Source organism: Tinamus guttatus, unplaced genomic scaffold (genome assembly GCF_059628265.1).
Source record: "Tinamus guttatus ecotype Peru unplaced genomic scaffold, ASM5962826v1 Tinamus_guttatus_pri_ptg000180l, whole genome shotgun sequence".
NCBI lineage: Eukaryota > Metazoa > Chordata > Aves > Tinamiformes > Tinamidae > Tinamus > Tinamus guttatus.
The window spans coordinates 2567441-2593636 of NW_028288714.1; the positions used below are offsets into that span (position 1 = coordinate 2567441).

The 26196-nt window shown below is 42.7% G+C and overlaps 1 protein-coding gene across 9 annotated transcripts in view; it reads left to right on the forward strand.

Moving 5' to 3' along the window:
* MBNL2 (muscleblind like splicing regulator 2) overlaps positions 1 to 26196 on the forward strand; it is a 106464-nt gene that overhangs the window by 21010 nt on the left and 59258 nt on the right. For 8 of the 9 annotated variants that reach the window (XM_088523318.1, XM_088523321.1, XM_088523323.1 and 5 more), the window contains exon 2: positions 17137 to 17975. The exons of the other annotated variant lie outside the window; for it this stretch is intronic. In XM_088523318.1, coding sequence (XP_088379444.1) covers positions 17802 to 17975 — 174 coding nt within the window. In that variant the 5' untranslated portion in view covers positions 17137 to 17801. The remainder of the gene's footprint in view (positions 1 to 17136; positions 17976 to 26196) is intronic. 9 annotated transcript variants of the gene reach the window in all.

The following is a 26196-nucleotide window of genomic DNA, read 5'->3' on the forward strand; positions in this document are numbered from 1 at the left end:
CTAGCAAATGCAGTGACAGTCCTTGGCTATTGATAAATGGAGTCGAAAGTCTCCTGTTAAAAACAAACTTTTCAGCTGTATTTGGGATAAAGGGTAATTGAGAAGGATGAAATGATGCATCTGCGTTCCAGGATCTGCCAACTTTTTAATCGTACCTTCTCTCTGTATATAAATATTTGAAAACTTGTCCCTTAGACAACATTGGCAATGTCAAGTTCTGTGTTACTAACTCAGTATTTTGAGCATACCAAAAAAAACCATTTTTTTCTGGGGCTTTGAAAATGAAAGACAATTTCCAACAAAACTTAAATGAAAAATACTTATAGCTAATACAAAGGAATAGTAATTATGTAAAGCGTCTTTTGGGCTAGTGGCTTTTATTAAAGCTGTTGAGAATTGCTAGTGTTGTGCAGAATTCATCATGCTGCTTTGCAGAAGACCCACAGGACTCCTGGAGCTGCAAGCCTGGCACTGGATCTATGAGCTCATGATACCACCAGCCTTGCCAGTTAGGAGGGCTCAGTCCTAGTTCTGCTAAATAAAAGGGAGAAACACACATACATAAACACAAACTCACTTGCTTTCTCCCGTTTTTTATGTATAAATGTGCACAGGCTCAGACACAGATTTTTCTCTCTGTGATTTTGAGACACAAAAAACAATTCCTAGTAAGAGAGTGGGAGAGATTTAACAGTATAATTCTTGCACAAAAAATCAGATGAAGCAGTAGGAACAGATGGTTCACATCAGAGTCTATTATTTTTTTCCTTTTTTTAGATCAATAACTTAGATGTGTCTGAGCGGTTGATCAACACCAGTGCAAAAGCGTCTGGTTATCACATGCTGTTGAACTGCTAGAGCCAAGATGGGTATGGAGGTTCATATGTTGGTAAAAACCTCTAGTTCTGCGAGAGAGTATAGTACATCTAACAATAAGCAGAACTGGAAAATTCAGAAATATTAGAAATATTTTTCTTATTTTGTCATTTTATGGAAAGGAGCTAAGGTTCACTCTCCCCTTTTGTCATTTCTGATGGTAACTTTCAAAATGGACTTGTTTTTGTGATAGCTTTTAATAGGTGGGCTCAGTAAATAATTGTCTCCTATCTAGGCCTAATAGTTCGTTCTTGTTTTTTTTTTTTTTCAGGATTTCTCTTTCTTTGCATGTTCTGTTTTAAAGCTTCGTGCATGCCAAATGGTTCAAAATCCTTTTTTCAAAATCCCAGTTCTTGAATCTGTCCTCATTTTTGTGGCTCATACAAATCATCGACACTGTTCTGAACTCACAGGCGGAAACTCACCTTAAACTGTAAAGTGACAAGATTTCCAATTGTTGCCAAGAGCCCAGAATATCATTTTCAATGGTGGATTTCGGTGTATTTGTTTTCTGCTTTAAAGCTTTTAGCTGGAGCTTTTTCTGAGAGACTCCTCGGCATTGAGGCAGGGGAAGAAACAGCCTTGTAGAGTATCGAAGTTACCCCTTTTTTCGATAGTTCACCCCACCGTTACCAACAGCCGTTCAGGTATTTCAGCCCTCCAGCTGTGGTGGTTTGCAGGCGAGCCCCCAGCAGCGTCTGTGGTCTCCTGAGGAGCCCTTTGCTGTGAGGAGAGCGGCGTTTGCTCCCCTGCCCTCATGGGCCCGCTCAGGGTGCCGAGGCGGGGGGACCCCTCACCGCATGCCGCCAGGCCACGGAAATGCCCTTGGCACTGCTGGGAGCAATGTGCGGAGCCAAGCAGGAGCTTGATGGAGCCTGTGTTTTGTAGCAGACCTTTCTCTGGGAGAGGTTTCCGTGCGAGAGCTCTCCTGTGCGTGGACTGCTGCGCCGCTGGTCGCAGCATGGCGGCGGTCCTTGACATGCCGGCACGCGCGGGCCGCGCCGCCCGCCCCAGTCCTGCGGCTCCAGCGTGCACGGTAAGGAAGCTGGTATGCCCGCTGCCAGTTCTCTTCTGCATTTTAGTTCCCTTCTGCTAATTCTGGGACTTGCTTCCAGTCTACTTGGAAAAAATCTTTATGATTTTTTGTTTGTTTGTTTGTTTTGTTATAATCTGTCAAGGGGAAGCAAAATCTGAAGTTTTCTTTGCCATGTTGGGGAGGGCATTAAAGCCTTTGGAAGTGGCTGTACCAAAGCGTTTAGAAAGCCTTTTTTTTTCTTTCTTGCTTTCTTTTTTGGCCTTAATTTATTGCGCACTACTTTAACTGTGCGGCGAGGCCACTTTCAAAGGCTTTGCAATCCACGGCAGCAGCTCTATCAAGTGGAAACACCAGGAGAAGACAAGCGGGCAGCTTAATCCTCAGTGTTAGAAGACCTAAGTGATAAGAAGGCACAACTTCCACTGTGGAAGTAAGGAGGACGGTTGAGCCTGAGAGTAATACATGGAATTAAAATGGTCGGACTCTTTGGTAGAGCATGAACAATCACATCCTCTTCCTCTCTCTTTTTCCTACTCTCTTTTTGTCCTTCCTTCTTTTCCCTGTGTCTTTAGGAGCAGAATGGCAAACCTGGAGGACACAGAAGGGTGACCTGAGAACAGATGCGTGCTTCCAAGCATTGAAAAAAATGCCACATCATCCCACAACCACTTTTGCCTCCCCAGGTTGCTAAATCATCCCACAACCACTTCTTCACTCTGCCATTCTCATAGAGACTCCTGTGTACTAGAGCTTCATCAGATCTGCTCCTTTGCCATATCTCCAGGAGATAAAACTGTGCCTTTGAGGTCTAAAGCGGTCTTTGGAGGGCCCTGTCTCTCCTTTGGCCTTGAAGAAGACTAAAGAGACTGTGCTTTCTGGGCACCAGTGGCACCTTCAGGTAGCTCAAGATTTCCTGTCTCTGAAATTTGCTTGCTTGAAATACACGATGAGTGTTTGTTTTCTAATGGCTGGATTTGAGGGCCTGGATGTCCCTGTGGATCTGTAGTCAGCTGTAGCTGCAGAAGTAGGCTACGTGTAAGGAATTGCAGTCCTGGAGTGGAGAAGGAAAAGAGGTTGCTTGAGGACAGGAATATGTCAATTGATTGGTGAATGACTCTGGCTTCTAGTCATCAGGGAGGGGAGACTTTTTGATGAGGAGTTTCTGTCTGAACCTATTTAATGATTTTGATGATTGTTAAATGATCTGATTTTTCAGTTGAAAAATTGACGTTTTAAACCAATTCATATTTCTGACCTTCAGCACATCACCCATCCTAAATTGCCTCACCATCACCTACGTTTCACACCTTAGTTGTTTGACCTGAGCAAGAGTGACTGTCTTCTGTATGTTTTCCTGACTGGTAGTTCTCTGGCTGCTCCTTATTTCTTAGTCACATTTAGTAATCTTCATCGTTCTGTATGAACGTCATATTCTTCCTGCTGTCAAAAGCCTTGTTGTTGTCTCTGCATGTATAGCATCCTTTTCATAGCAATGATCATGCTGTTGGTCTCTCTCTCGAGTTCTGCTGTGATCTTTTTTGAGATGAGGCAGATCAGAACTTCATTTATTACATGAGATTTATGTGCTCCACGGCTTTATGTACTAGTATATTTCTCTTCTGTTTTGTTGTCTGTTTTCTGTCAATAATTCCAAATGTTCTCCTACTTTTGAACCCTTATCAGCCATTGACTATTTTGCTGAACTTTCCATACAATTGCCCATAATGTCTGTAAGATCTCTTTCCTGAGCAGTAGTGTCTTGTTGTGTGTATATTAATGCATTTTGGAGGAAGAGCAATATTTTGCCTATATTTATGTTAAATTTGTACGTCATTTATCATCTGGTATCCTTGGTATAATGAGATACTCTGTAACTCTTCACAGTTGGCTTGAGGTCTGCGTTGTAAATATTGTGGTATCATCTGCAAACTATCTTTATTTTTCATGGCTATGTTGCAAAGAGCAGAAGGGGAGGACTCTGTTGGTAGTCTTCCTTATGAAAATTACAGCAGACTATTAGAAGTAAAAGCATACTACTTAATGACATGAATTTGTTGGTTTTGGATGCTCTGTAGAATTTGTTGGCCCCAAACTTCTACTCTAATTTTGTTCTTTATGCCATCTGCAAGTATTTTACACTTTTAGCTGCTGCTTTTAACCCAATTTCTCTGAACAACCATAAGATTCATAGCCTCGAGATTACTGTGCCTCAAAAATCATGAGGATTAAGTCCCACAAAAATCATCAGGTTACAGACAGAGGGGATTCACTGGCTTTCCTTTTGTTTAATTTTGAAATCTTAAGATTTGTATTTTGTAGCTTCACTCTGCAGTTGTAAGAACTGTACTTTTAAAAATATAAACTGAGGCTTCTTTGTAAATGTATCTGTAGGTGATACGGCTTTATGAAATGCACTCAGTGTTTTAAGGCTTCCGGTGAAATGGGTGAGAGTTTGCTCTGCTGCAGTAGAGTTGTTATCCTTAAACTTGGGTGTTTACGAATCTTGTGAAGGGAATCAATACAGGTTATTTTCTAAGAGCTAGATGAATTTAAGAAAAATTAATAGTAGTGTTCTGCTTCGCTGTATGTGATAGACCACCACATAACCACCTTGATTGCAATCCTTTTGGCCTCTGAATACCAAAAAGTTAGCGTGCTTTTCACCAAGGAGGACATGATGATTTTTCATCTTTGTGCTCCATCTTGGAGACAGACTTCAGAACCAGCAGACTAGCTTCTACTGTTGTATGTTTGTACTGTGATTTAAAGATTCACACATTTATTTTTATGCCTCTATTGATTATGGTGCTGCAGCTACAAAATTTAGGTAGTGTTGTACCCTGTGCATCAGTAGGATTGTTCCTTAAGTTATCCTTACAGAGCTCGCCAGTAAGGAAGCCAAGGGACCTTAAATCATGGATTCTCACTGAACTTTACAAACTCATGATAATTAATGTTTTAAAAAAATCTTTTAGTATGTAAATTGGGCAAACTTTGTATGAAATCCCGAAAGCCTAAAACTAGAATACTACTGCATCTTTCTATAGTATCTCTTTTATTTGTCTTTTCAGAGTACGATAGTGCTTTTTTTGTAGTGGACAGGCAGTTCTGTTGAGTTGCTGTAAAGTGGTACTGTGGTTACTACTACTGTACATGATGGACAGGGTTAAATGTGGAAAAAGAGCTTTGAATGGGTCTTCAGGATTTGGAGTCCTGGTGTTGTTGGCAAAAATTGGTAATTTGTGCAGCCTGAAAAGTTGCCTGGAGTTGCTGGAGGGTGTAATTTTGGATGAGAGTGACTTGCCTGGCTTGGGTTTTTTGTTGGTCTGGTTTGATTTTGCATGTTACTTACTGTTAGTCCTGGGAATAATGTAGGAAATGAAAAGAACTCCTACTGAGTGTTGTGGGCCAGTATGTGTATGTAGGCTGAAGGTTAGAAAAGATAAAATCTCTGATTTACAAGCTAAGCAAATATTGCATAAAAAGGAGACATGTTCAACATAGAAATCTGTTAAGTCATTTTTATGAAGTTTGTTTCTGGCGGTAGAAACATTTTTAGGCAAAAGAGGAACAGTCTTTTTTAATGTTCCTAAACACCCAGTATTTGATCCCTGAATTAAATTTTTGGTGTTACTTGAATTAGGAATATTTTTTTGCATAACCTGGTAACCTCAAAGGCGTTTTAGCACAGGCCTTTTATTTATTTATTTATTTATTTTAAGGAAAGAAGTACTGGGAAAAATCAGACATTATCTTTTAAAAATAGTCAGTCATAGTGATGATTATGCAGGGTTAAAGCAAGTTTTAAAATTTGAATTTAACACAAGTTATTCAAGAGGAATAAAAATGGCGTTGTATAAAACAAAATGTGGATTCAAATGTCCATCTAGGACTAAGCCTGAAGTACAGCAAAAAAAAAAAAAAAAGTCAAGCATTTAAAAGGACAAAACTGTGACTTATTTTTAACAGTCCAAGTTTTATATTGGAGTATGAGTGGCAGCCCCTGTATTGCCCAAAGCCAGCTGGATTGACTTACTGTCACAAGCATATCCATTGCACCAGAAACATGCCTGAACACCAGGCTGTGCTTAGCAGCACTGTGATCCCCAGCAGGGGACATAAATCTCTACAGTTATAGGTAAGTGGAGATTGTAGAAAAAGCCCTGGAAAAAATAATCTGTCAAAACATGTCTGTATTTGGATGAAATTTTCAACTGAAATAGTATTGCACCCCTTCGTTTTGGGGAGATGAAAGAACTCTGTTTCAACTTTCAGACTGAATTCCTGTTTATAACTTATGCCAGAATAAATGCCTACTTATCTATGATAATATATAAGTTATGACAAAATGATTCAACTGAATGTAAATAAAATGTTCAGGTGGAATTGCTTCGGTATTGCTAAAATTCATTTCCCCTGATACTTTGACCCTTTTCAGCTTTGGGGAAGCATTGAGATGCAGAAATTCTCTTCAGGAAAGTTTTCAGCAAGTCCTCGTGAGAGTGTGAAAGACTTTTTTTCCTATTGCTCTCTTTCCTTATGAATGCGTTAAAATAGGGAGAATCATTTAAAATGTTGTAAAAAGTTTACAGTTTGTTGATTTGAATGGCTGACATGCCTCTGTGTAGAACTGAGGAATACTAGGACTGACACTGCCTAATTCAGCTAAATAATGTCCCCAAGATGACTATTGCTTCATGAGCCCAATGTCTTGGAACAGAAATGAAATGTCTTGGAACATGAGTCCAATGTCTTGGAACAGAAATGAAAAGGAAGACTTTGTGTGTTAAAGTTGTTCTTCTAATATTCTGGCAGGTTTGTTGGTTGGTTGGTTGTTATTTTTTTTTTCCAAGAAATCTCTGCTTTTACTGTTACGGGCAGCTGAATAGTAGTTCTACTTTTTGCATGTGGCAAAAAAAAGGAATGAACTCATCTGATGTCATTGCTATGGGCGGATAAGCCTTCGGAGTTTGTTCCTCAGCATCCTCTCCTTCCTTTAAGGGATCTATCTCCCATTATTTCTTTGAAAACATTATTTTCTGAAATAAAAATGAGTTTAGAAGTATTTGTCTTAATGTGGCAACAAAGGGGTGAGCTTCTTGGACCAAGGCAGATGTATTTGAAAAATTAAAACAGATCAATACAACGCATTTTTAGCATGTCACTGCTTCTTAGCTTTAAAGCAAAAAGGAAGTTCAGTAGCGGTACTGCACATCAAAACTAAAATTCCTTATTCTAGAGATCAGGAAAATCTTTGCTATGGTACGTTGCATCTGCAGACAGTTCACCTACGCTACTTCCAGTCTAAGCCGTCCCTTTTCGTTTAAGAATTATATAGAATTTTTCAAGATTTCATGGAAAGCAGACATTCACCAGGATTTGCAATTTTTGTGGTCAACTCCCCTTTCAGGAAGGGCATTCTCCTTATTTGTTACTGTAAAAACACTGTTTTTGCGGAAAATAATTATTTTCCTGAAATCATGATAGACGTTTGTCAACAAAACAGAGATTCGTGCAGGGCATATATATATTGTATTCCAGAGAGAATAACTTTCCATTATGTATCATCTAATACAACATGAATAGCCCCAGAAGTTTTAAGTGGTTTCTTGTAGACAGATAAATGACATGAAATTTTGAAATGAAAAAGTCTCATCCACACTGTCATGGCATGATTGGGTATATTCTTCATTCATCCTGGAGGACCAATTGAAAAAAAAAGGGGGGAGGGAGAGGAGAAATGTCTTTCTGTTCCAAAGAAGAGAGCAGACTATCTTCAGAAAAGACCAATGAAGCTGCTTAATACCTACTTTCAGCTATTTTAAAAACATAAAAAAAAAATCTCCATCTAAAGAAGAAAATCTCTTTTTTTTTTCTTTGACTAGAAAGGGGCTTTGAAAATGGCTTTCAATAAAACATATATTCTTATCGTAAAACACTTGCTGTCTGAATGTTAGCATAAGAGTTTTCAGCCCTTAAAAAAGATGCAACAGAATTTCAGGTGAAGATACTCGCTCAGTTACAGTCTTAACAACCTGACATTCCTGGGCTAAGTTAAAGTTAGGTTTCTGTACTGTCTTTTTAACCATGTTCTCACAGAAATAATATATATAATATATGTATATATAGAGAAATAAAAGTTCTTCTATCACATATAGACCTTGAGCAGGGGGGTTGGACTAGATGGTCTCTAGAAGTCCCTTCTAACCCTAACCATTCTGTGTTTCTGTGATACACTTTTAATCTGCCTGCAGTATGTCCCATAAGATAGGTAAAGAAGCAAGAGGCTTGAGTGTGTTCTGCTTCGCGCTGATTGCTTTTAATTTTGGAAGTAAATTAGGGTGCGTTTGCGTTACCTGTGTGTTGCGTGTGCGCCGCTGCAGAAAGGGCAGCTGAATCCTGCTGGCGAAGGAGGCCCCGCTGGAACGAGGCACTGGGCAGCCCCCCGGGCCGTCCGCCCGCGGGAGACACCGGTTATTGCTGCCCGTGGGGAAGCGCTGGGCGGTCGGTGCGAGCTGCTGCGTGGGAAGCGCGCGGGGGCTGGCGGCGCCTCACGCACGAGGCAGCCCGGGCTCTTCGGGCCACGCGGGTGGTTTTGCCTGGCGTGATCCCCTACGAGTCCTGCTTCGCTAGGGGCAAGAGGGGGGCCTCTCTCTTCTTGTTTAACCCCTTCAAGCAAGCCGGTAACAACACAGATTTAGCAAAGGAATTTGTTAGTCATTTTGTGAGTAATTAGTCCCTGGCTACACTGGAGATTCAGACAAATTTGCAAACAGCAGAAGTCCTGAAGTGCTCCTTCATATCCACTCTGGTCTCTCGTGGGACGAGTCTTTTGTCAACAACTGGAAAGCAGACCGGCTCCCTCCTAGCACCCTCCTCTCATGCACATACTGATGAAAGCCTCCTCTAAGAGAGCAACATTCAAAAAGGCACTTGGGCAAATCCATGGAAGAAAAATCCAGCGAGACCTATTAAATACAAAGACATCAGTCACAGATCGCTGGAGGCTGGGAGAATGTTCACCGAAATTATCCCACTCCGCTTGCTCCCTTCTTGTGTTCCTCTGTCGGCACCCGACACCAGCCGCCGCTGGAGACGGGACACCGGGATAGCTGGTCTTTCGGGCCGGCCCGTGGGAGGCCCTTCAGTGTGCAAATGGTGCAAATGGCACAGAAATGCACATGCTCCATCTCGGAACTCTGCTGCTCCTGGGCTTCTCTGGCGGGAGTCTGTTTCTTTATCAGAATGGATTTAGTGCTTAAGACACAGTCAGAGTTAATAGCATTAGGTAGTGTTCTTGCTGTACGCTCTTCAGGAGCTTTGTTTGGACATGCCGTGCAACTGTCCAGAGCTGGGTAATTTCCTAGAACATATTATTAGCAGTGTTATTGGCGGTCTTGAACGTCTTTTCATCTTGGTAGTATAACATATCTTAATTTACATGGCATCTTGGTTTATGCAGAGCTGTCCCTTGCTTTCACAGGGAGGGAATACTGTTTGTCACGCAAATAAAAGCCTTTGTAGGGATTCTCTTTCCTAGGCTTAGTGTAAAGCTGGAGTAGAGAAAATAGAGAATTGACAGCAGCCTAAGCCCTTTGAACTTGTGCTCCTTTGTGGTAGCATGTTATTTGTCCTTTGGCAGGTGAAAACAGACGCTTTGTGTGTTCATCATGTCGTGAACTATAAAAAATGTAGAACATGTAAACTCATTTTTGTATACATATTTTTAGACTTCTGAAAAACAAAATGCATGTGCAGAGCTGGGTGAAAATAGAACCTCCTCATGTACAGGGGTATCCACTCCTTAGGGAATTGGAGTTGATTAATAGCTGCTACCTGGTACACTCTGCCAGAAGCAAAACATTTGTGTCCACAAGAGGCCAAGTGATACGTCATTGCTGCTGGGGATGATTAACTATGTTCACAGAGGCACAGTAACAAAAATTACTTCAGTCCTCTTGTCAGGGTGGGAGCAGAATTTTATGTCTGAAATCCATAAACCTAGAGAATTAAATCAGATTTCTTTTTACTTGAGAACTAGGAGCATTTAAGTTGCAGAACAGGAGAAGATGCAGACCAAAAAAAAAGAGTAGAGATGGTACAGGAAGAAAATTGCGGTAAAAGCCAAAAAAATGCTTAATAGAAGAAGAAAAATCTGTTTTCTGTGATCACATTTCAACTGAAGTGTAACGAGCATTAATTTTATCAGCACAACTTCTAAGCACACTGGCACTGGAAAATACTCCCGTGGGTTCCAGCCATCTATAGAGCTCCACTTCAGAAACGTTTCATGGCCCATTAGGAGCATCGCTGATGAATCGCTGCAAAGGTCCTGAGCTGTGTCTGGTGTTTCATGGTTGGCCCTGCGCTTTCCTCACCTGCTTCCCAGAGGACAAAGGACATTAGTGCTATTATATTGTAAAGCCAGCTTTAAAGTAAACCCATAGATTTTCTTAATAAGCTCATTGCTATACTGTAAATAGCATGGAGCATACTAAAAAACCTGGGCCTCGGGTGAGAGCGGCAAAAGGATCAACGTATCAGATTAGTGATCTTGGCAAGGAGAATAGGGCTCGTTTAGCAAAACTGATTATTTGTAGGTCATGCTTAGTTCAAATAAAACACACCTGTATTTTCTGACCTGTTCGTGGTCTTCTGTCAGCTTAACTAAACTAGTTAGAATTGACTCTCAGTAAATTATTCATTTGAATTATACTTGACTAAAGTGTCCATCTCTGGTTGTATAACAAAAGTGTCGCAATAGTTATCTCTAAGTTAGGCAAATAAGTAACAGGGTTTTTTTTTCTCATGTATGTCCAGAGACTTGACTTCAGTAGAGTTCAGGTCATATTAGTAAAAAGTCCAAGAATAAAATACTAGTATTTATGGCTCCTGTCTTCTTTTTCAAACTACTCTGCTACTTTTCTGATAGAGTTGTTCTGTTTTCTTCCTCACGTGAGCAGTAAGGCTTTATTCGATGAAACCAAACCATAAATGATGAAAGAATTGATCAAAAAAAATAATCATTTTAATCTATCACGGAGAATACTTTCTGCTATAAATGAATATTTTTACTAAGAATGTTATGGTTTTCCATCACATTTTCCCTGAAAGACCAGAGGATGCTGCGTGGAAGTTTCTTGTGTTTTCTTTTGTTTCTTGAATACATTTTGTTGTTGTTGTTTGTTTGCTTTTCTGTGATATCCCAGTTTCCTTTAGTCATTTTCTTGGGGCACATCAGCTTATTCTCCATCTGAGGTCATTATTTTTGTGGCTTCATAATAGTTAGATAGGTAGGGGCCTCATTCTGGTTTTAATACTCAAATTAAGGGGTTTGGACATCTAGTCTAGAGGTCCCTTCCAACCTTAGCCATTCTCTGAACTTTACTGAACTAAAGACATGTAAAAAAGACATGATTAAACTCTACCATATCTTGTCCAGTTTTATCAAATATTCCATTATTAGGTTATATGTAAAAAATATGAATGGGAGGTTAGAAATTGGTTCAGGGCAGGATACAAGCTGACATTGTACTCGCTGACAAAGGATACCTCAGTTTTGTCATATCACTTTCTGGTCTCCATTTCCTAATCTGGTAGGCTGATGAAGTGAGAAAAGCTTATCTACCACAGAGAAATCTTCTTGCATGGTCAGTCTTTAAGAATGTAACTTATTCAAATGTGATTAACAACCATGCTGACTGTCATATTATTTGTCTGCAAAATAACTTTTTTTTTTCCATCCACTTCAGCATCTTTTGAAATAAGATCCTCTCTGTATTGGCTAGCAGGGTATTTTCCAGTGAGGCTTATAATAGTGTGAGATGACTCAGAGTCAGCCTTGCTTTCCAGGGCTAGGGAGTGATTTGGGTGAGTTTAGGTTATTTTATAGATCCGTCACGTTATAGGAGCGAGCAGCAGAGAAGACGTGTCACAGAGAAGGGGCAGCGCGAGTGCAGAGAAGGGAATGGAGATTCAGCCCATGGATTCATGGTCTTTAACCTCAGGCCCTCCCACACCAGCAAGGGCAGTAGCGTTGGGAGAAGTGCTCAGGAAGAGTGTCCCTGGAAGCTGCCTCCTTGTCAGTGACCTGAAGGTGCCTCCAGGGAACGTGGCACGGTGGCTCCTCGTTGCGTTGGCGCTTCGTGGGATGTTCTGCCGTGTCCGGGAGCCGCTGTGTGCTGTCCCCCCCTGCCTGCAGCACCATCCTGAGCAAGATGGCTCACTCGGAGCTAGTAATCATGGGCAGGAGGGAATGGCTAAACTGAGAGCTGAGGTTCTGCTCAGACCAGAGGAAGGCTTGGGAGGACCTGACGCCGTTGGTGAGGTTATCTGCTGTTGCGCGCATGGTTGCTGGGCCTTGAGGCTGGCAGTTCTTACAGCTGAGAACGCCCAGCACTTTTCAGTGATATGAATTTGGGTCCCTTAAACATGATACTGTGTTTCTGAATAAGCCAACAATCTGAAAAGTCACACTCTGTGCATGGTGTTTTGGAAGACTTAAGTTCTCAAGACGTTCTTGTGGCATTGAGCATCCATCCAAGTGGGATTTTGTGTGATTGGACTGGGTAGATGAGCTAAAGCACAAGGCCACGTAACTGCTTGAGGATTTGCACCTTCTGTGTTCCAAAACACACGCAGGATTTCTTATCTGCCTGGGTTCGTAAAGTGTAATGCAAGTGGAGATGCTAATTAGATAAGGCGGTTTGATCTTCTGTAGTGGAGCCCATCCCATTTTACCTGCTCTAGTGAATGGCTATGAAACCCATGCCAAAATTTGTCTCATCCCACGCATTCCACCTGGAGAAGAGTCACTGCAACCACTTTCAGAGTGAGTTTGGGCAGCAGACAGCAGTGCTGAGGGTCAACAGGCCCTGCTACTGACCTAAGGGAAGGTCAGCAGGGTAGGTCTTTTGTTTCATTTTTATCCCTTAGTTTTAAAACAGACCAGTGTAAAGAGCAGAACTTATTTAGTATATTTAGTGAACCTCTTCTGGTCCACTGGGGGAAAAAAAAGTATGGTCATTTACTTTAAATATATGCAGTCATGTTTTAGCACAACTGAGGGTTTTATAACTTTTGGTTCTTGTTTTCAGCATGTATATATTTTAAAAGAAAAATTAAATGGATCGTGTTGATAAAGTCTGACAGCAGGATCAATAAATAGAGCTCCAGTCTCTTATTGATTTGGGGGATGTAATGGTTTGCTTAATTTTCTGAAGTGGAAAATTACAGTTCCTTCTGAAATTAGGGGTTTCAGTAGCGATCTGTGTTGGGACCCTGCACAGGGCTCTGATCCTTTGATCAAAGTTGTCATCCGCAGAAGCGGCTTTTTGATCCTCAGGTCGAATTATTCTGCTCGGCTCATCATTACCCTGAAAAGGTTGTTGCGGCCTTGCTGCAATTACATGCTGCAGCGTGCACAGGGCGCATCCAAAAAGCCTCAGCTCCTCCAAGGCGCAGCTCCACTTCACTCCCCAGCCTGCCTGATACGTGAAACTGCTGAACCAGAGCACCCCATATGTTTTTGTATGGCAAGAACTCCTATTTCAAGCCAAGATCCACAGTTTTTTTTATAAGAGGGCAAGGCTCTGCTCACTAGAAATTCCCTTGTGGCTGTTTAATGTTTCTCTGAATTGGAACCTTTTCTGGGGGTTCCTAGTGCCTATGTGTTTTGTCTTATTTAAAAATTAAAGGCAAAATGTTTACGGGAAGGGATATATTTAAATGCAACGGTACATAATGTCTACTTGGAAAAGGAAAAAAGATTCTGTGGTTTAAAGCATAGTGCAAAAAAGACCTGGATTCGAGCGCAAGTTCTACCCTGGTATCTCAAGGGAACACAAGGTTGGCAAAAACCACCTATTCCTCTGTGCCCTTCTAGGCTTCTGCCAGAAGGAAATGAAAGAGGGAGGTATACAGTGAAAGAGAATTTCCAAATGAATTTATTCGGTGTATGAAAAAGTACATTTGTGGATATATTCTGAATCAGTTCCATTGATCCAAGTGCATGAGAGACTGAAATAAGCATCAACAGCTGTTTAAAAAAAAAAATTAGTCCATTTGGCTCCAGTGGGGGACGTAGGGTCGATCTGTTTTGCCCAGAGGGCTGGATTCGTTAAAACCAACGAGAACAAGACCAGAGCAGGAAGCGCAGGCGAACCCGAGGCACCCCCTGCCTGGGAAGGGGCTCGCGCGCTGGGGCGGGCAGGGTTTGCCGTGCCGGGATTGCAGCCGGGCAAGCCGGCTTTGCCTCCTGGAGCCAGCGGAAAGAAAAACAGAGTTCCTGCTTGCTGGAGGCCCCCCTCTTCTCCACGTGGGTGGGTTCTGCAACACGTAAGGTCTGAGTTAGCTGGGACATTATGGATGGCCCGTGCCCTGGGGGAGGCATTTTATACGGGCTGTGTGTATTGTTCTGTTTGTATTTGCTTACATAAGGCCATGCTGCTTTTTCTTCATTTCCTTCAATCTCTTTACCCAAACCACTGGATTTTCCCATGTAACCTTATTCTCTTCTCCCGTCCTTCTAAAATTCCTTTTCTCCCCCAAAGTTCGCCTCCTCCATCTTTTCTGCCCTCGTCTCACTTTCCCCATGCAGCCTCTCCCTTCCTCTTCCTCAATCAGCCATTTCTCTTTCTGTTTTTCTGCTCCTGCATTTCCCTTCTCCTGAGCTCTTTCCGCATGCCATGAACTCAACTCTTCTTTGCTCCTTCTAGAACTTTTCTCATTTTCCTTTCTCCTCCCTTCCCCTTGTATTACCTTCCTCTCAAACCCAGGCTCTCCACACGGCCCTTCCTCCTGACCCAAAAGACTGGAGGAGCAGGCGGCGGCGGCAGCTGCCTGTGGTGCGGCACTGAGCACGTAGACCCCGTAGGTGGCACCGACGGAGCGCTCTCAACTCCCCTGTCCCCACCGCCTTCGCGCCTGCTCCTGCCTGAGGGCAGCTGCATGCTCCAAAACACCTCAGCGCTGCTCGGGGGCTCGTCCGTGGGCCTGCAGAAGCTGCTGAAGTACTGCAGGTTTCTCAGGAAGTCTCATAGTGGTGTCATTGAGGCAAGATAAAAATTTTGGAGACAAGCTCTTTGTGCCCTCTCATTTTTGGAAAACTTGACTAGTATGCTCATATACTAAGAAAATGGGAAATAATGGTGTTTTTTTTTTCTATGTATCTTTAATTTTTCTTCCACTCTCCTCCTTCTCCCATGCTCCCTAATATACATACCCTTTTGGTATTTATTCTTCTTACAATTTCGTATTTGATTCTGCTGGAAATGCCTTTTTTTAATATGACTGGAACCATTTGTATAATGGGTAATGTTGCTATGTCATGCTCTGTAATGTCTATTTTTTGTCAGTCTTAACACCTACTATTTGAGAAATGACTCTTATCAACTGTAGTGGTATACAGTGCAGCAGACTATTGCTACTTGAGATTTTTTAAAGCACATATAACACAGACTGAAATTTCAAGAAAAATTTCCCATCTCCTACATACACTTCTGAAAACCTTTGCTGGCAGCCCTGAATTTGAATGGGTGGATTTGGAGATGATTTTTCCTCATTTTCATTTAACCAGTTAAAGCATCAGCCCAACAAGCTCTTCTGGAAAGGCTCTTTTATTTTTGTCTTCCTTTCTTTTTCTCCCCTAGTTACTTTTAATCATTTACAAGTATTTTCTCACCTCTGTGTCCGCTTTTCAGTTTAACTCCATTCTTTATTGATGCTTTGGGACAACATCTAAGGAATAATTAATGAAAGGAGTGTTTAATTCACATACTCTACTACTCTACAATTGTGTAGAATTGTTTTCAAATGTACTCTTTTGCAACTTGCAGAAGGTGGAGGTGGAACTAGCTAAGCACGAGCCAGGCATCTTGCTGCACATTTGACTTGAAACTGAATTTTTGAGCAATCAGCCTTGTATTGCCTTTATTTGTGCTAGTAGTAGCAAATCTTGTTGTAGGTATCAGTCACATAGTGAAACCTATTTTTTTGGTAGCATTACTAAGCAATAGAAGAGGCTTTTGATGTGGTGAAGACCTAGAAGTCAGAACTGTTCCTCTGTGCTAGTCATTCTTACTCACATCACTTCTAACAAGACTGACTTCAGTTAAACGAGATGAATCTAAGCACAGAAAGATTTTTTTTTTCAGGCATGGGACAGCCTACAATGTGATTTGAGCAGTTTTTTTGGATACATTTTAAAATATAATTTATTCCAATCATCCCCTTTTCATTATTTTTGCACAAAAATAATCCATCTGTGTTTCTGTTTGGTATCAGCAAAGCAAAGTTTGTGTTCTTTAGAAGCTGAATAGGAGGAAGGAAACTCCATGACCGTGGTTTTATGCTCTGCATGTAATATAGTCATTTATTAAAAGCTGTATATAGTATCTAACCCTTTGTATTTTTTCAAGTCTATCTGTGGAGCCTAAAATGGAACTCTAAACTATTTGGGGACTATAAAATGTCATAAGTATATTTTAATAGTTTAAGTTCCATGTTTGAAAGTCCAAGATTTTGATGATGAACCGTGTATTTGTAAAGGGGCATGAAGGCTTTAATAAAAGAAAAATCCAGAAGAGGTTTCTGAACATGCATCAGAGAATGATGACTTAGGAAAGACTGGTCCTTCACACAGCCTTTCAAGAACAGCCTTTGGTTTAACAGGGAAACTCATTAATTGTTTCTGGGCAATGAAGTTTTTTGTTTGTTTGTTTGTTTTTTTCCTTGTAATTTTGGTATGGCCATTCTATTTTCTGTGTTTCCTCCCTTGAGTAAGAGAGTGGGAGAGATGCAGGAAACCCCAACAGAATGCTACTATCTTTATTCTAAGAGAGAACAAATAACAGTTTATAAAGCAGTAGTACAATCTAAGGGCCAAATGATGAATTAATGGAAACTTGTATGTTGTTTTGGAGACTAAGCACATTAGATTGAATTGTTTCACAACCACCATGCCTAATTATTGTGTCTGCCACATTCATCTATTTAAATCATTCCCAACTTTTGGATTGCTGCCTAGAATATTACTGCAGTACTGTTTCAACTGGTTATTCCCTTGTCACGCATAACTTCATGAAGGAGCCTGGCTTGGTTTGGAGAAAGGAATACGAGCAAGCACTGGCAGCCTGTTTATCGTTTCTGATAAGAAGTGATGATAGGTTTCATAATGTTGATTCAAATAAGTTGAATGTGAACTGATGTTGTATTTGTTTTGTCAGGTCATTGGTTTAAAAAGTGCCTTTGTGAAGTCACTTTTACGAGAGAGGACTGCTACACCCGTGCTTTCAAAATACCGTCTTTGCCAGCTCGACATTGCCTTGACCTTGCACGTGGCAGAAGATACCTCAACCATCTCGGTTTGCCAATTCATTGATGTGAAACAATCTTCAGTGTGAAAAGAAGACGACGACGGAGATCTATCCCTGGGACACAAGCAAATGACTGCATTGCATTTCTTGTGTAATCAACACCAGCGAGTGATCTACAAGGGGTTGCAGCTCTCTCAAGGAGTGCCATTGCTTTGAAGAACCTGTACTTAAAACTGGAGTGTCAGTGACACACTCAACGGACCCCAGCATTTTACAGACAGAAATGCTACTGAGCATGTTTGTTTTCAGCCAAAAGTCTACAAGTGGGACTTAATGATTGATGAGTGACTGCTGATAAAGTTTCTCTACTATTTTTCCTTTGTGTGTGTTGGACATTCTTAATTGTCCCCCACCACTTTCAAAAACAAAAAACAAACATTTCCTTTCCAGTTGGAATTATTTTTTTCTGGTTAATATTTTTTGCTGTTCTTCCCTTTTCCCCTCATTTTTTTTTGAACTAACTTTGGTATCATTCACTTGACAGTAATTTACAGAAGCTAAATCAGCTCTTCATCATGGCTTTGAATGTGGCTCCTGTCAGAGATACAAAATGGCTAACGTTAGAAGTGTGCAGACAATTTCAGAGGGGAACTTGTTCACGCTCTGATGAGGAATGCAAATTTGCACATCCCCCTAAAAGTTGCCAGGTTGAAAATGGAAGGGTTATTGCCTGCTTTGATTCCCTAAAGGTAAGGAAGAACATTGCATGTATAATGAAAAGGCTAACGTATCAAATGTAAAAAAAAAAAAAAAAAAAAAAAAAAGACCACCAGTTATAGCTCAAATTGATTAAGCAGTAAGTGATTAGTTCTGGTAATACATATATTGATGCAAGTGCTTTTTGTCTGAGCTTTTGTTTATTGGAACTTTGAAAAGATTTTTAGAGATTCTCTTTTCTAGTGCCAATGTGGTGTTTACAAAATTGCATACAACTGTGGGATACAGGACGGTTTACAGGCAATATGACAATTGCATTCGCTAGAGTATCTTATATGATTGCATCCACTAGAGTATGTTATATGATTTATCGTTGTTCCATTGCAAATGAAAATATGTGGCGGCTTAAACACTTGGCCATTAGCAGAGTGATAACGAAGCAAATTATGTTAAGAGCAGAGATTCTTTTATTTAAAGCCACAGAAGTAAGAAAATTGGCCATGGATTATGTTTCATCTTGTGGAATGGCAGAGAACAGAATAACGTTATAATTATAAATAATTAGCAGTGCAGGTAGTAGTTCGAGGGCCAGCGCTGGGTGCGCAGCACCTGGGTTGCTGTGACTTGTGCTCCTGCGCCTTTGCTAGGCTGATGGCTCTGTGCCCTGGCATCCGTGATGCTCCTGGTTCATCCTGCTCGACATCCCTGACACTCCGAGCTGGGACTTCTGCGCAGGGATGAGAATCATCCAAGAATCAAAACTCAAGTCATAGCCTGAGCTAATAGTACTGTGAAGGGAGATCCTAAGGGATCTCTGGGGATAATTTGCTGCCAAGCATTGTTACTGCTCAGTGGAGAGAAGTCTGAAGTGATTTGAAAAAATGCAGTTAAAGTAAACAAGCGTGCTCTGTTCCAGCGCAGGCGGGTATCAACTCTGACAGGTTTGCTCCACCAAACCTTCCTTGGCGGCTCCAGTCCTGCTGCGGCCGGCAAAGGCAACGTGCTCCTCGTGTGCCGCTGGCGCTCCGGGTTGCCGCCGGCTGTATCCTTACGGGTGGGATTACACCCAGGTGGTGGCCTGCAGGAGCAGCACCGGGGGTCCAGGTTTCTCTCGGCGCCTCTGCTGTGGGCCGAGCGTGACGCAGTGAAGGGCTCATAATGTCTTCAGTCGCTGCCGCTCTTTGCTGGTGCGCATGAGTCGCAGCCTTGCGCCCAGGAGCGTTACCTGACCCTTCAATGCATAAAAAGCTTTTAGGAGTCGCTGCAAGCGCACGGCTCCTGGCTATCTCAGCTAGTATCTTCACATCCATTAGCCTCATTATGCTGTGCAGGGCGTTCGTAAGGTGGGGTGTGTGTGCACCAAGATTGGGCCTGGTTAGCGCCGCGTGCTTCCACGGCCTGCTGGGAGGCTCCTGCCATTAGTCAGGTAAATTTATTTTATCTATAGCTTTCTAAAATACTGGTGTTAATCAGAGTTATAGTCTGAAATTCAACAAGCAGCGTAATGTTTTATGTAAATAAACAGAACAGTCTAGAATTATAGATAAAATCAGCATTTAATTAAAAAAACAAGAACTATTTTCCTTGCTGAACAGTGAGCCACATATCAGTGCAGGCAATGATTTAGAGTTTATTTACACAATATCTAGTTTTGAAGACTGAGCATTTTTACTGTCTTGACTGAGTGTAGCTGCTGTAAAAATAACTTAGAGTGAGAAAGTTGAGTTTCTTCGAACAAATGTCTTCCTATGCAGAGAAAAGGAAGAATGTTTTTTATGCAGAGATTGAAGTATTTGTGTTGCTTTGAGTGTTGCTTTGTCAGAATCCCTGTTCTGGGAAGAAACGTCTTGTGTGCCCTCCTCTCCTTTCCAGGTTTCTAGGATAGAAGAGATAGCTGGTACCTATCTGCTGGACGAGACCAGAAGTGTCTTCGTTCTGACTCTACCCGTAGCCTCACGGTCACTCTGAGTTAGTCCCACCTGGGATTGCGCGACATATCCCCCCTGCTTCCCCTCCTGCCTTCCCGGGCATGCAGGGCACCAGGCTGGGAAAGTGCGGTTAAAACCAAGTTGTTGCCGCTGTTGTTGCCACTGCCATGCGGGGAAGAGCTGGGCAGCAGGATGCCCATGCAGCACGCAGGGTTTGGCCAGCGGCACGCGGGTTTGCCTCTTTCAGGCCTAGAGCCATGGCCTTGGAGCCAGGCTGATGGAATAACAAAACTGTGTCAGATTCCATATTTTCCTACGCTAAAGTAGTTTAACTATTAAACCAGCTTTGCTGTTTGCAAGCAAAAGGTGAGCGGAACCCTTAACTCCAAAGGGTTTCTTTGCTCTGAATAACCTGTCCTTGGCAATACTTGCCTTTAAACCCAGCAGAAGTTGCAACAACCCGGTGGACTAATTACAGTTCACTGTTGAAGGCTGTCTAGCCTCTAAATATCCTTCATCCGCAAGTTGCTCGGGGCTAGACAGAAATAGCTAAGGCCGCGTGAGCTCGGTTTCTCTTGCCAGAAACGTGTTGGTGCGGGTGCACGGGCTCCTGAGGTGGAATTCCGTATTTGTTTCCCGCTCTCCGGTGAAGGACAGAGCCTGGTCTGTCCTAAACGGGGCATTTCTGGGATCCAGGAGATGCGGCTGGGTTTGGAGATCAGTGTCTGCTTCCTGGCCATCACTGTGCTCCAGCAACTTGCGGCCCTGCCTCAGCGGCCGCGTTCCTGAACTGTGGTACGAGCACACCCGGACCATACCAGGCCGGCGGCCCGAGGCAGCGCGGTGTGCGGGTGAAAGTGGCTCTGCCCTGATGTGGGTGCCTTTGCCTGGCGCAGGTTAAGGAGCGATGAAGCCAGGGCCGTGCGGGCAGAGGGGGAAGCGCCGCTGCCGCCAGAGCCTCGAGCCTGGGTCTTGAGCTGTGCCTCGCCGCGGCCTTGAAGCCTCTTCAGAGGCCTTGCCGGTACTGTTTGCTTCTCCTGCAAGCTCCTGTTTGGATCTTGCAGTGTTTGTGCTGTGGAAGGCAGCTGTGAAGCCCGAATTTCAGTAATTCCTCCTTTTATGCTTCTATACATCCTGCTGGCTTTGAGTGAGCTTAGTTTTTTTTAAGTTTTGTATGCTCATATGGGTTCCTCCAAGTTGAACACTGCAAGCAAACCTGCTTTTGAGTATTGCTTGAAGAACAAAATCCTTCCAGAGGAATATTAACATGTAATATGGTCTCTGGGGACAAGAAAATGCAGCCTTCTCTCTATTTGAGCTGGCTTAAAAAACATTGAAGTGAATAGTGAAGTTTAGGAGAGGAAGAGGGGGGAAGTTTGGCAGATAAGGAAATACAGTCACAAGTTTTTACTAGAAGCTGACTTGCCCATTTCCACAGACAAGCCCTGGGGTTTTAAATTCTGGTCTAATTTCCCCTAAGATTTATACCTTTTCTGCAGCTCAGCTAGTAGAAGGATATGTTGTCAAAGCTAGCATAGATAATGGAAGAAGTATTCTAAATATATTGTCATGGCAAGTTTTGTGGTAGTAACAAGAAAATGAAAGCTTCTTTAGAGACACAGATTTTTTTTTTTTGATTTTTTTAAGTCTATTTACTAGTGTCTAAATACTTTGGACTGTTCTATTTATTGAGCCAGCAGACTAGTGTGAACTGTTAATTTGCATTTTCATGAAAGCCTTTTAAGAATAAGCCTATCTGGTCTCATTTAGCTCTACAGAATAAAAGGTAATTGAAAACTGTACACAGAGACCTGTTTACAGAGTTAAAAGGGTTCCAGGAAAAAAAAAAGAAAAAAGAAAAAAGAAAAGAAATTTTAGGAATGTCTACTTTGTTGAAATATCTGGAACTGAAAAGAAGCTGTTTAGGATGGACTTGATTTTAGTCCAAAAAACAAACAAAAAACAAACAAAAAAAAGCCTTTGTAAACTGAGCAGGCCGTTTATAAGAGTGTGATTTCGCAGTTAGGATGCACTAACTAGTCATTTGCATTTCTGTGATTCTCTCGTGGATCTCAAGATTTTACAAATACGATGGAATTGGGATCGTGTCGCACTTTGAAGCAGGCGATAGCTCGTCCCGCTTTGCAGTTGAGGCGGATTGCAGATGAGCACCAGGCACAGCAGGATTGGCTAGAATTGCCTCTACCAGAAAATGTTTTAATGAGCTCTCGTAGCGTTTTAGTTGGCTGTAACCCTGCCTGCCCCACAGTTGGACAATGTCAGTCTGTTCAAATACTGGGTGAGTTTACGGGCTGTGCCTGGGGCTGGCCGGAGACCGGAGCAGGTGAGAGCCTTTCTCCAGGGCTGCAGGACCGGCTTCTCCTTCTGACACCGTGAGCGTGGCCTCCTCTGCTGCCCAGCGACATAATTTCAGTAGGATGGGGAAAGCTGTGCTTTCGATATCCTTAGGCTTCGGGGACGTCAAAGATGTAGAGGTGGAGGATTCAGAGCCCTGATCTCCCCCTGTCCCTTTTCTGAGCTATCAGTGTGGTACCACTGCAAAACGTGGTGTGTCCACTTCCTTCCTTGCTTCCTTCTTTCCTCTTTTAAAGGTTACAAGTTGCAGTCTGAGAAGACCCGATGGAAGGTTTCTGGTTTGCTGCAGTTCAGAAATGGTAGGCATGAAGAGCGAGTACTAGTGAAAGCCAACTTCACCTTACTGAGACTTGACAACATGGGCTCCCTCTATATTCAGAATAAAAATGGCCATTCTGGGTCAGAAAAAGCCTCATTTTAGTGGGGCCAGTACTGACCCAGTAGTGAATATATAGGATGCAGTATGGGCAAACGTAATAATTTCCTAGACTGCTCTCCTATGCTGCTTAAGGAGTTTGAGAGCCAGATGCCATATGGTTGTACTTAGATTTTTCTCTGGAAGAAGCATGTCTCTCTCCACTGAGTTCAAAGGAAGTCTCATTAGTTTCATTGGTCTTATTTATACTTAGTACGTGACGGTGCAATTCCAGGGGTAGGTAAGGTGGCTTTTTCAAGCTATGGGACTTTTTGGCTCACAATAAAGTGCTAGAAGTTAGATGTTGCTTTAAATTATGTCATGTTTCACATCATATCCAATTCATGCAACTGTCAGGTGATGCAAGAGCGATGATTACGTCCAGTTCTGTATCCTTGTATCCTTTCCTGTCCTGTATCCTAGCCATAGATCAGCCATGTTTTTTATCTGTGCTGAAGAGGCTGTGTAGCCGTGCAACTGTTTGAACCGGCTCAGGCGAAAGGAGAGAACTGGATTAAATGCAACGCGAAACTGAGTTTAATCATCAAACTTGAGTGTAAATTGAGATGCAGTGAGATGTAGTAGTTAGGAGAGCAGAATCTCATTCTTAATCAACTCAAACCCTCCTGTCTCAGAGTCTAGTTACCTGACTTTAGTTTGCACAGCTGTCTATATAGTAGACATATAGTCCATGTACTGGCCTGACTACTGGTGTGTGCAAAAACCAAACAGCTGAACTGGTGTGTGGGAACACTTAAAAATGCATAAACTTGGCTTACCTTAAATTGGTTTCAGTGAACAAAAGTAAAATAAGCCCTAAAGCGATGTACTACATGGTGTTCAGCATTGTGGTTTTTTACAGAGGCCTTGGGCATTTATTCGCTGCAAGCGTGTCCGTGTTTGCTAGAATTTGTCCTTCTTGCAAGAGGAACATGTCTCATCTGCTGGGAGCAAGGGTGGGAGGCTCAGCTGAGCCCCACGGCCCTCATGGAGTCTCGCCTGTGGCCGGACCGAAGGGCCAGGTACTAGAGTGGAGAGCCATGAATGATCAGAGTGATTGGAGGTGCAAGCCCTAAGCTGCCTCCACCGTTTCTGTCGTGGACAGGCTGAAATAAGAAGAGAGTGACCAGCTGAAGATCATAGTGTCAACAGTGTTTCCTTCTGTCAGAAATGCTGGGCATCTCTCAGAGGCGTGAAGGTATGGGAGTATGGAGATACCCTGACTGTTGCCAATATCCCCAGTTGCTACCAGAGCTGTCAAATTTAAAACTGTGCATTGCACTTCAGCTAGATTGTATTGACAAAGTAGAGCCAAGCTGGATATCTGGTACCTCAGACACCAACCCCTCTTTCCCTCAGGAGACAGGTGAACCCCACTTGCCAATGGGGCAGTTAGATTTTCAGGGGCTCACTGTCATCCGAGCACATGGAGTCGGGCTCTTTCACGTGGAGACCTGTCATGACTTGTGCTTCCTTGGACCTGTTATGACTGACTGAGTGGACATTTGCTGGCAGTTTCCACTGTGTTTCTTGATGTGGTGCCACTGGCCGAGCAGGTTATCAGGTGTGTGGCCTCCTTCTGCTCCCGCCTCCCCTTGGGGAGAAGAATGAACAACGGGATCGATGAGAGCGGAAAGAAAAGGCAATTAAAGACCATTAGCTGAAGGATGAAATATAAGGGTCCCGAGGACCTGCATTACCCCTAGCAGCTCCCGGGCAGGGGCACTGCTGGCTCCTGGTGGCTCTTCGAGAAGCCCCGGTGGTCACCACTGTTGGCGATCCGGGGTGCTCTCTGGTAGCCCTGGGCAGCGGCCGCCGCTCCGGGCTGTTCGGTGGAGAGGGGCAGCTCGCTCACAGCTGCAGGAAACGCCAGACGCGGTATTTAGCAGATGTTCTTCAGATTTTCAAGCCCTTGCAGGTCCTCTGGGTACTCCCCAGCTCACCGTGTTGGGAGCACCAGCCTGCGCTCCCCTTTGCATTATAATAACCAGTCTGTGGGTGTACAGAAGGCAAAATTCAATCAGCATCTCTGACTCATCGCAGCGCTAGGATTTTGAGCACAAGAGCAATTGCTTGCTGCCCACTCCTCCCCCACCGTCCCTATTAACTCAGGTCACTGCTCCTACGGGCTTGCTCTCTCGGGGTCTCCCCACCTACTCCTTTATTTTTCCGACAGGTGGTACCTCTTTTATTCCAGCATTGTGGATGTTTTCCCCCCTTCCCCTGTTGGCCCCATGTAAGTAGCTTTCTCTCGTCTCAAGTGTGAGCCGCTCTTCCCAAGCTGTTATACTTAAAGGCTGCATCATTGATGCAAAAGAGAGGGTTATGCTCAGATGCAGGGAGCTTCTTGAGGTAAAAGCCTAGTAGAAACAAGGCAGGTGTCCCTGTTAGAACAGTCAGCCCAGACAGAGGATGCGAGAGAGATTCTTAACAAAATATTTTTTTTTTAGAGTTTTTGAGATTTAACACCACCAACAACAACAAAAAACCACACAGACAAGACTGAGGTAGGCAAGTCCTATTTGACAGTCATCCCTCTTCCCTAATTTGCATCTCCTCAGAGATGAGCACCTTGGTTTAGAGCAAGTAGATAGTATTGAAAAATCATTGCAAAAAAAAAAAAAAAAAGATGTAGTGGTTTTGGAACTTAATTTACTGGAACTGTCTGGAACTTAATTTTGAGGGCTGCTCTGAGGTATCAATCCCATGATTGATTGATTTAAGGTGAAATAATTAGTTTATTTTTTCTCTTCATAATGGTGGCCGCAAGCATACTGGCTACTGCGGACCTCTGGCACCAGGCAGAGGTCCTAGGTGTCCCAGGGTGTCCCAAATGGCCCTGCAAACTTGTGGCAACTCAGTGAAGCTGTTCAGGGGGCAGCATAAGGTGCCGTCACCACTGGAGATTATGACATGCAATTTGAGAGAAAGGCAGACTGTGTGTTTGCCACTGTGATCACCTGGTTGTGAGAAGAGCTGAGGTCCTGATTAAGCCACAAAGAAACTGTCATTGGGAGGAAGAAGGGGATGGATATATTCAACATGTCTTTCATAGTTTGCTCTTAATAATGCTAATAGCTAATGTAAATTCACTAAGTTGATATAGGTGTAAACCAATCTACTACAAGAATGAAAATCTTTCACAGCATAGAGGTGTTCAGAAATAAAAATAAAGCTACTTTTGAAAATTTAAACTGACTTGCAGCCATAAGTTCTTTTTAATAAAGATTTTAAAACTAGAATTTCACCAGAAAATTGTTTATGCACAATGAAAAGAAAAACAAAGCCCCTCCTTCCTTAAAACATAATTCTCCATTGCTTCATATTTGTCACAGATGTGTGTTAAATGCCCTCAGATATGCAGGACTTATAATACAAAACTTGAAAAATGGTTTGTTTTTCAATGCTAAGATAGTGGTTTTAGATAATGAATGTAGTGAATATGCAGGCTGCTCCCTAACTGCCCTTTGCCTTAGCTAGGTGCTTCATCACATGGTTCATACCATGTGTGTCATTGTCACTAGCAGTGAAGAC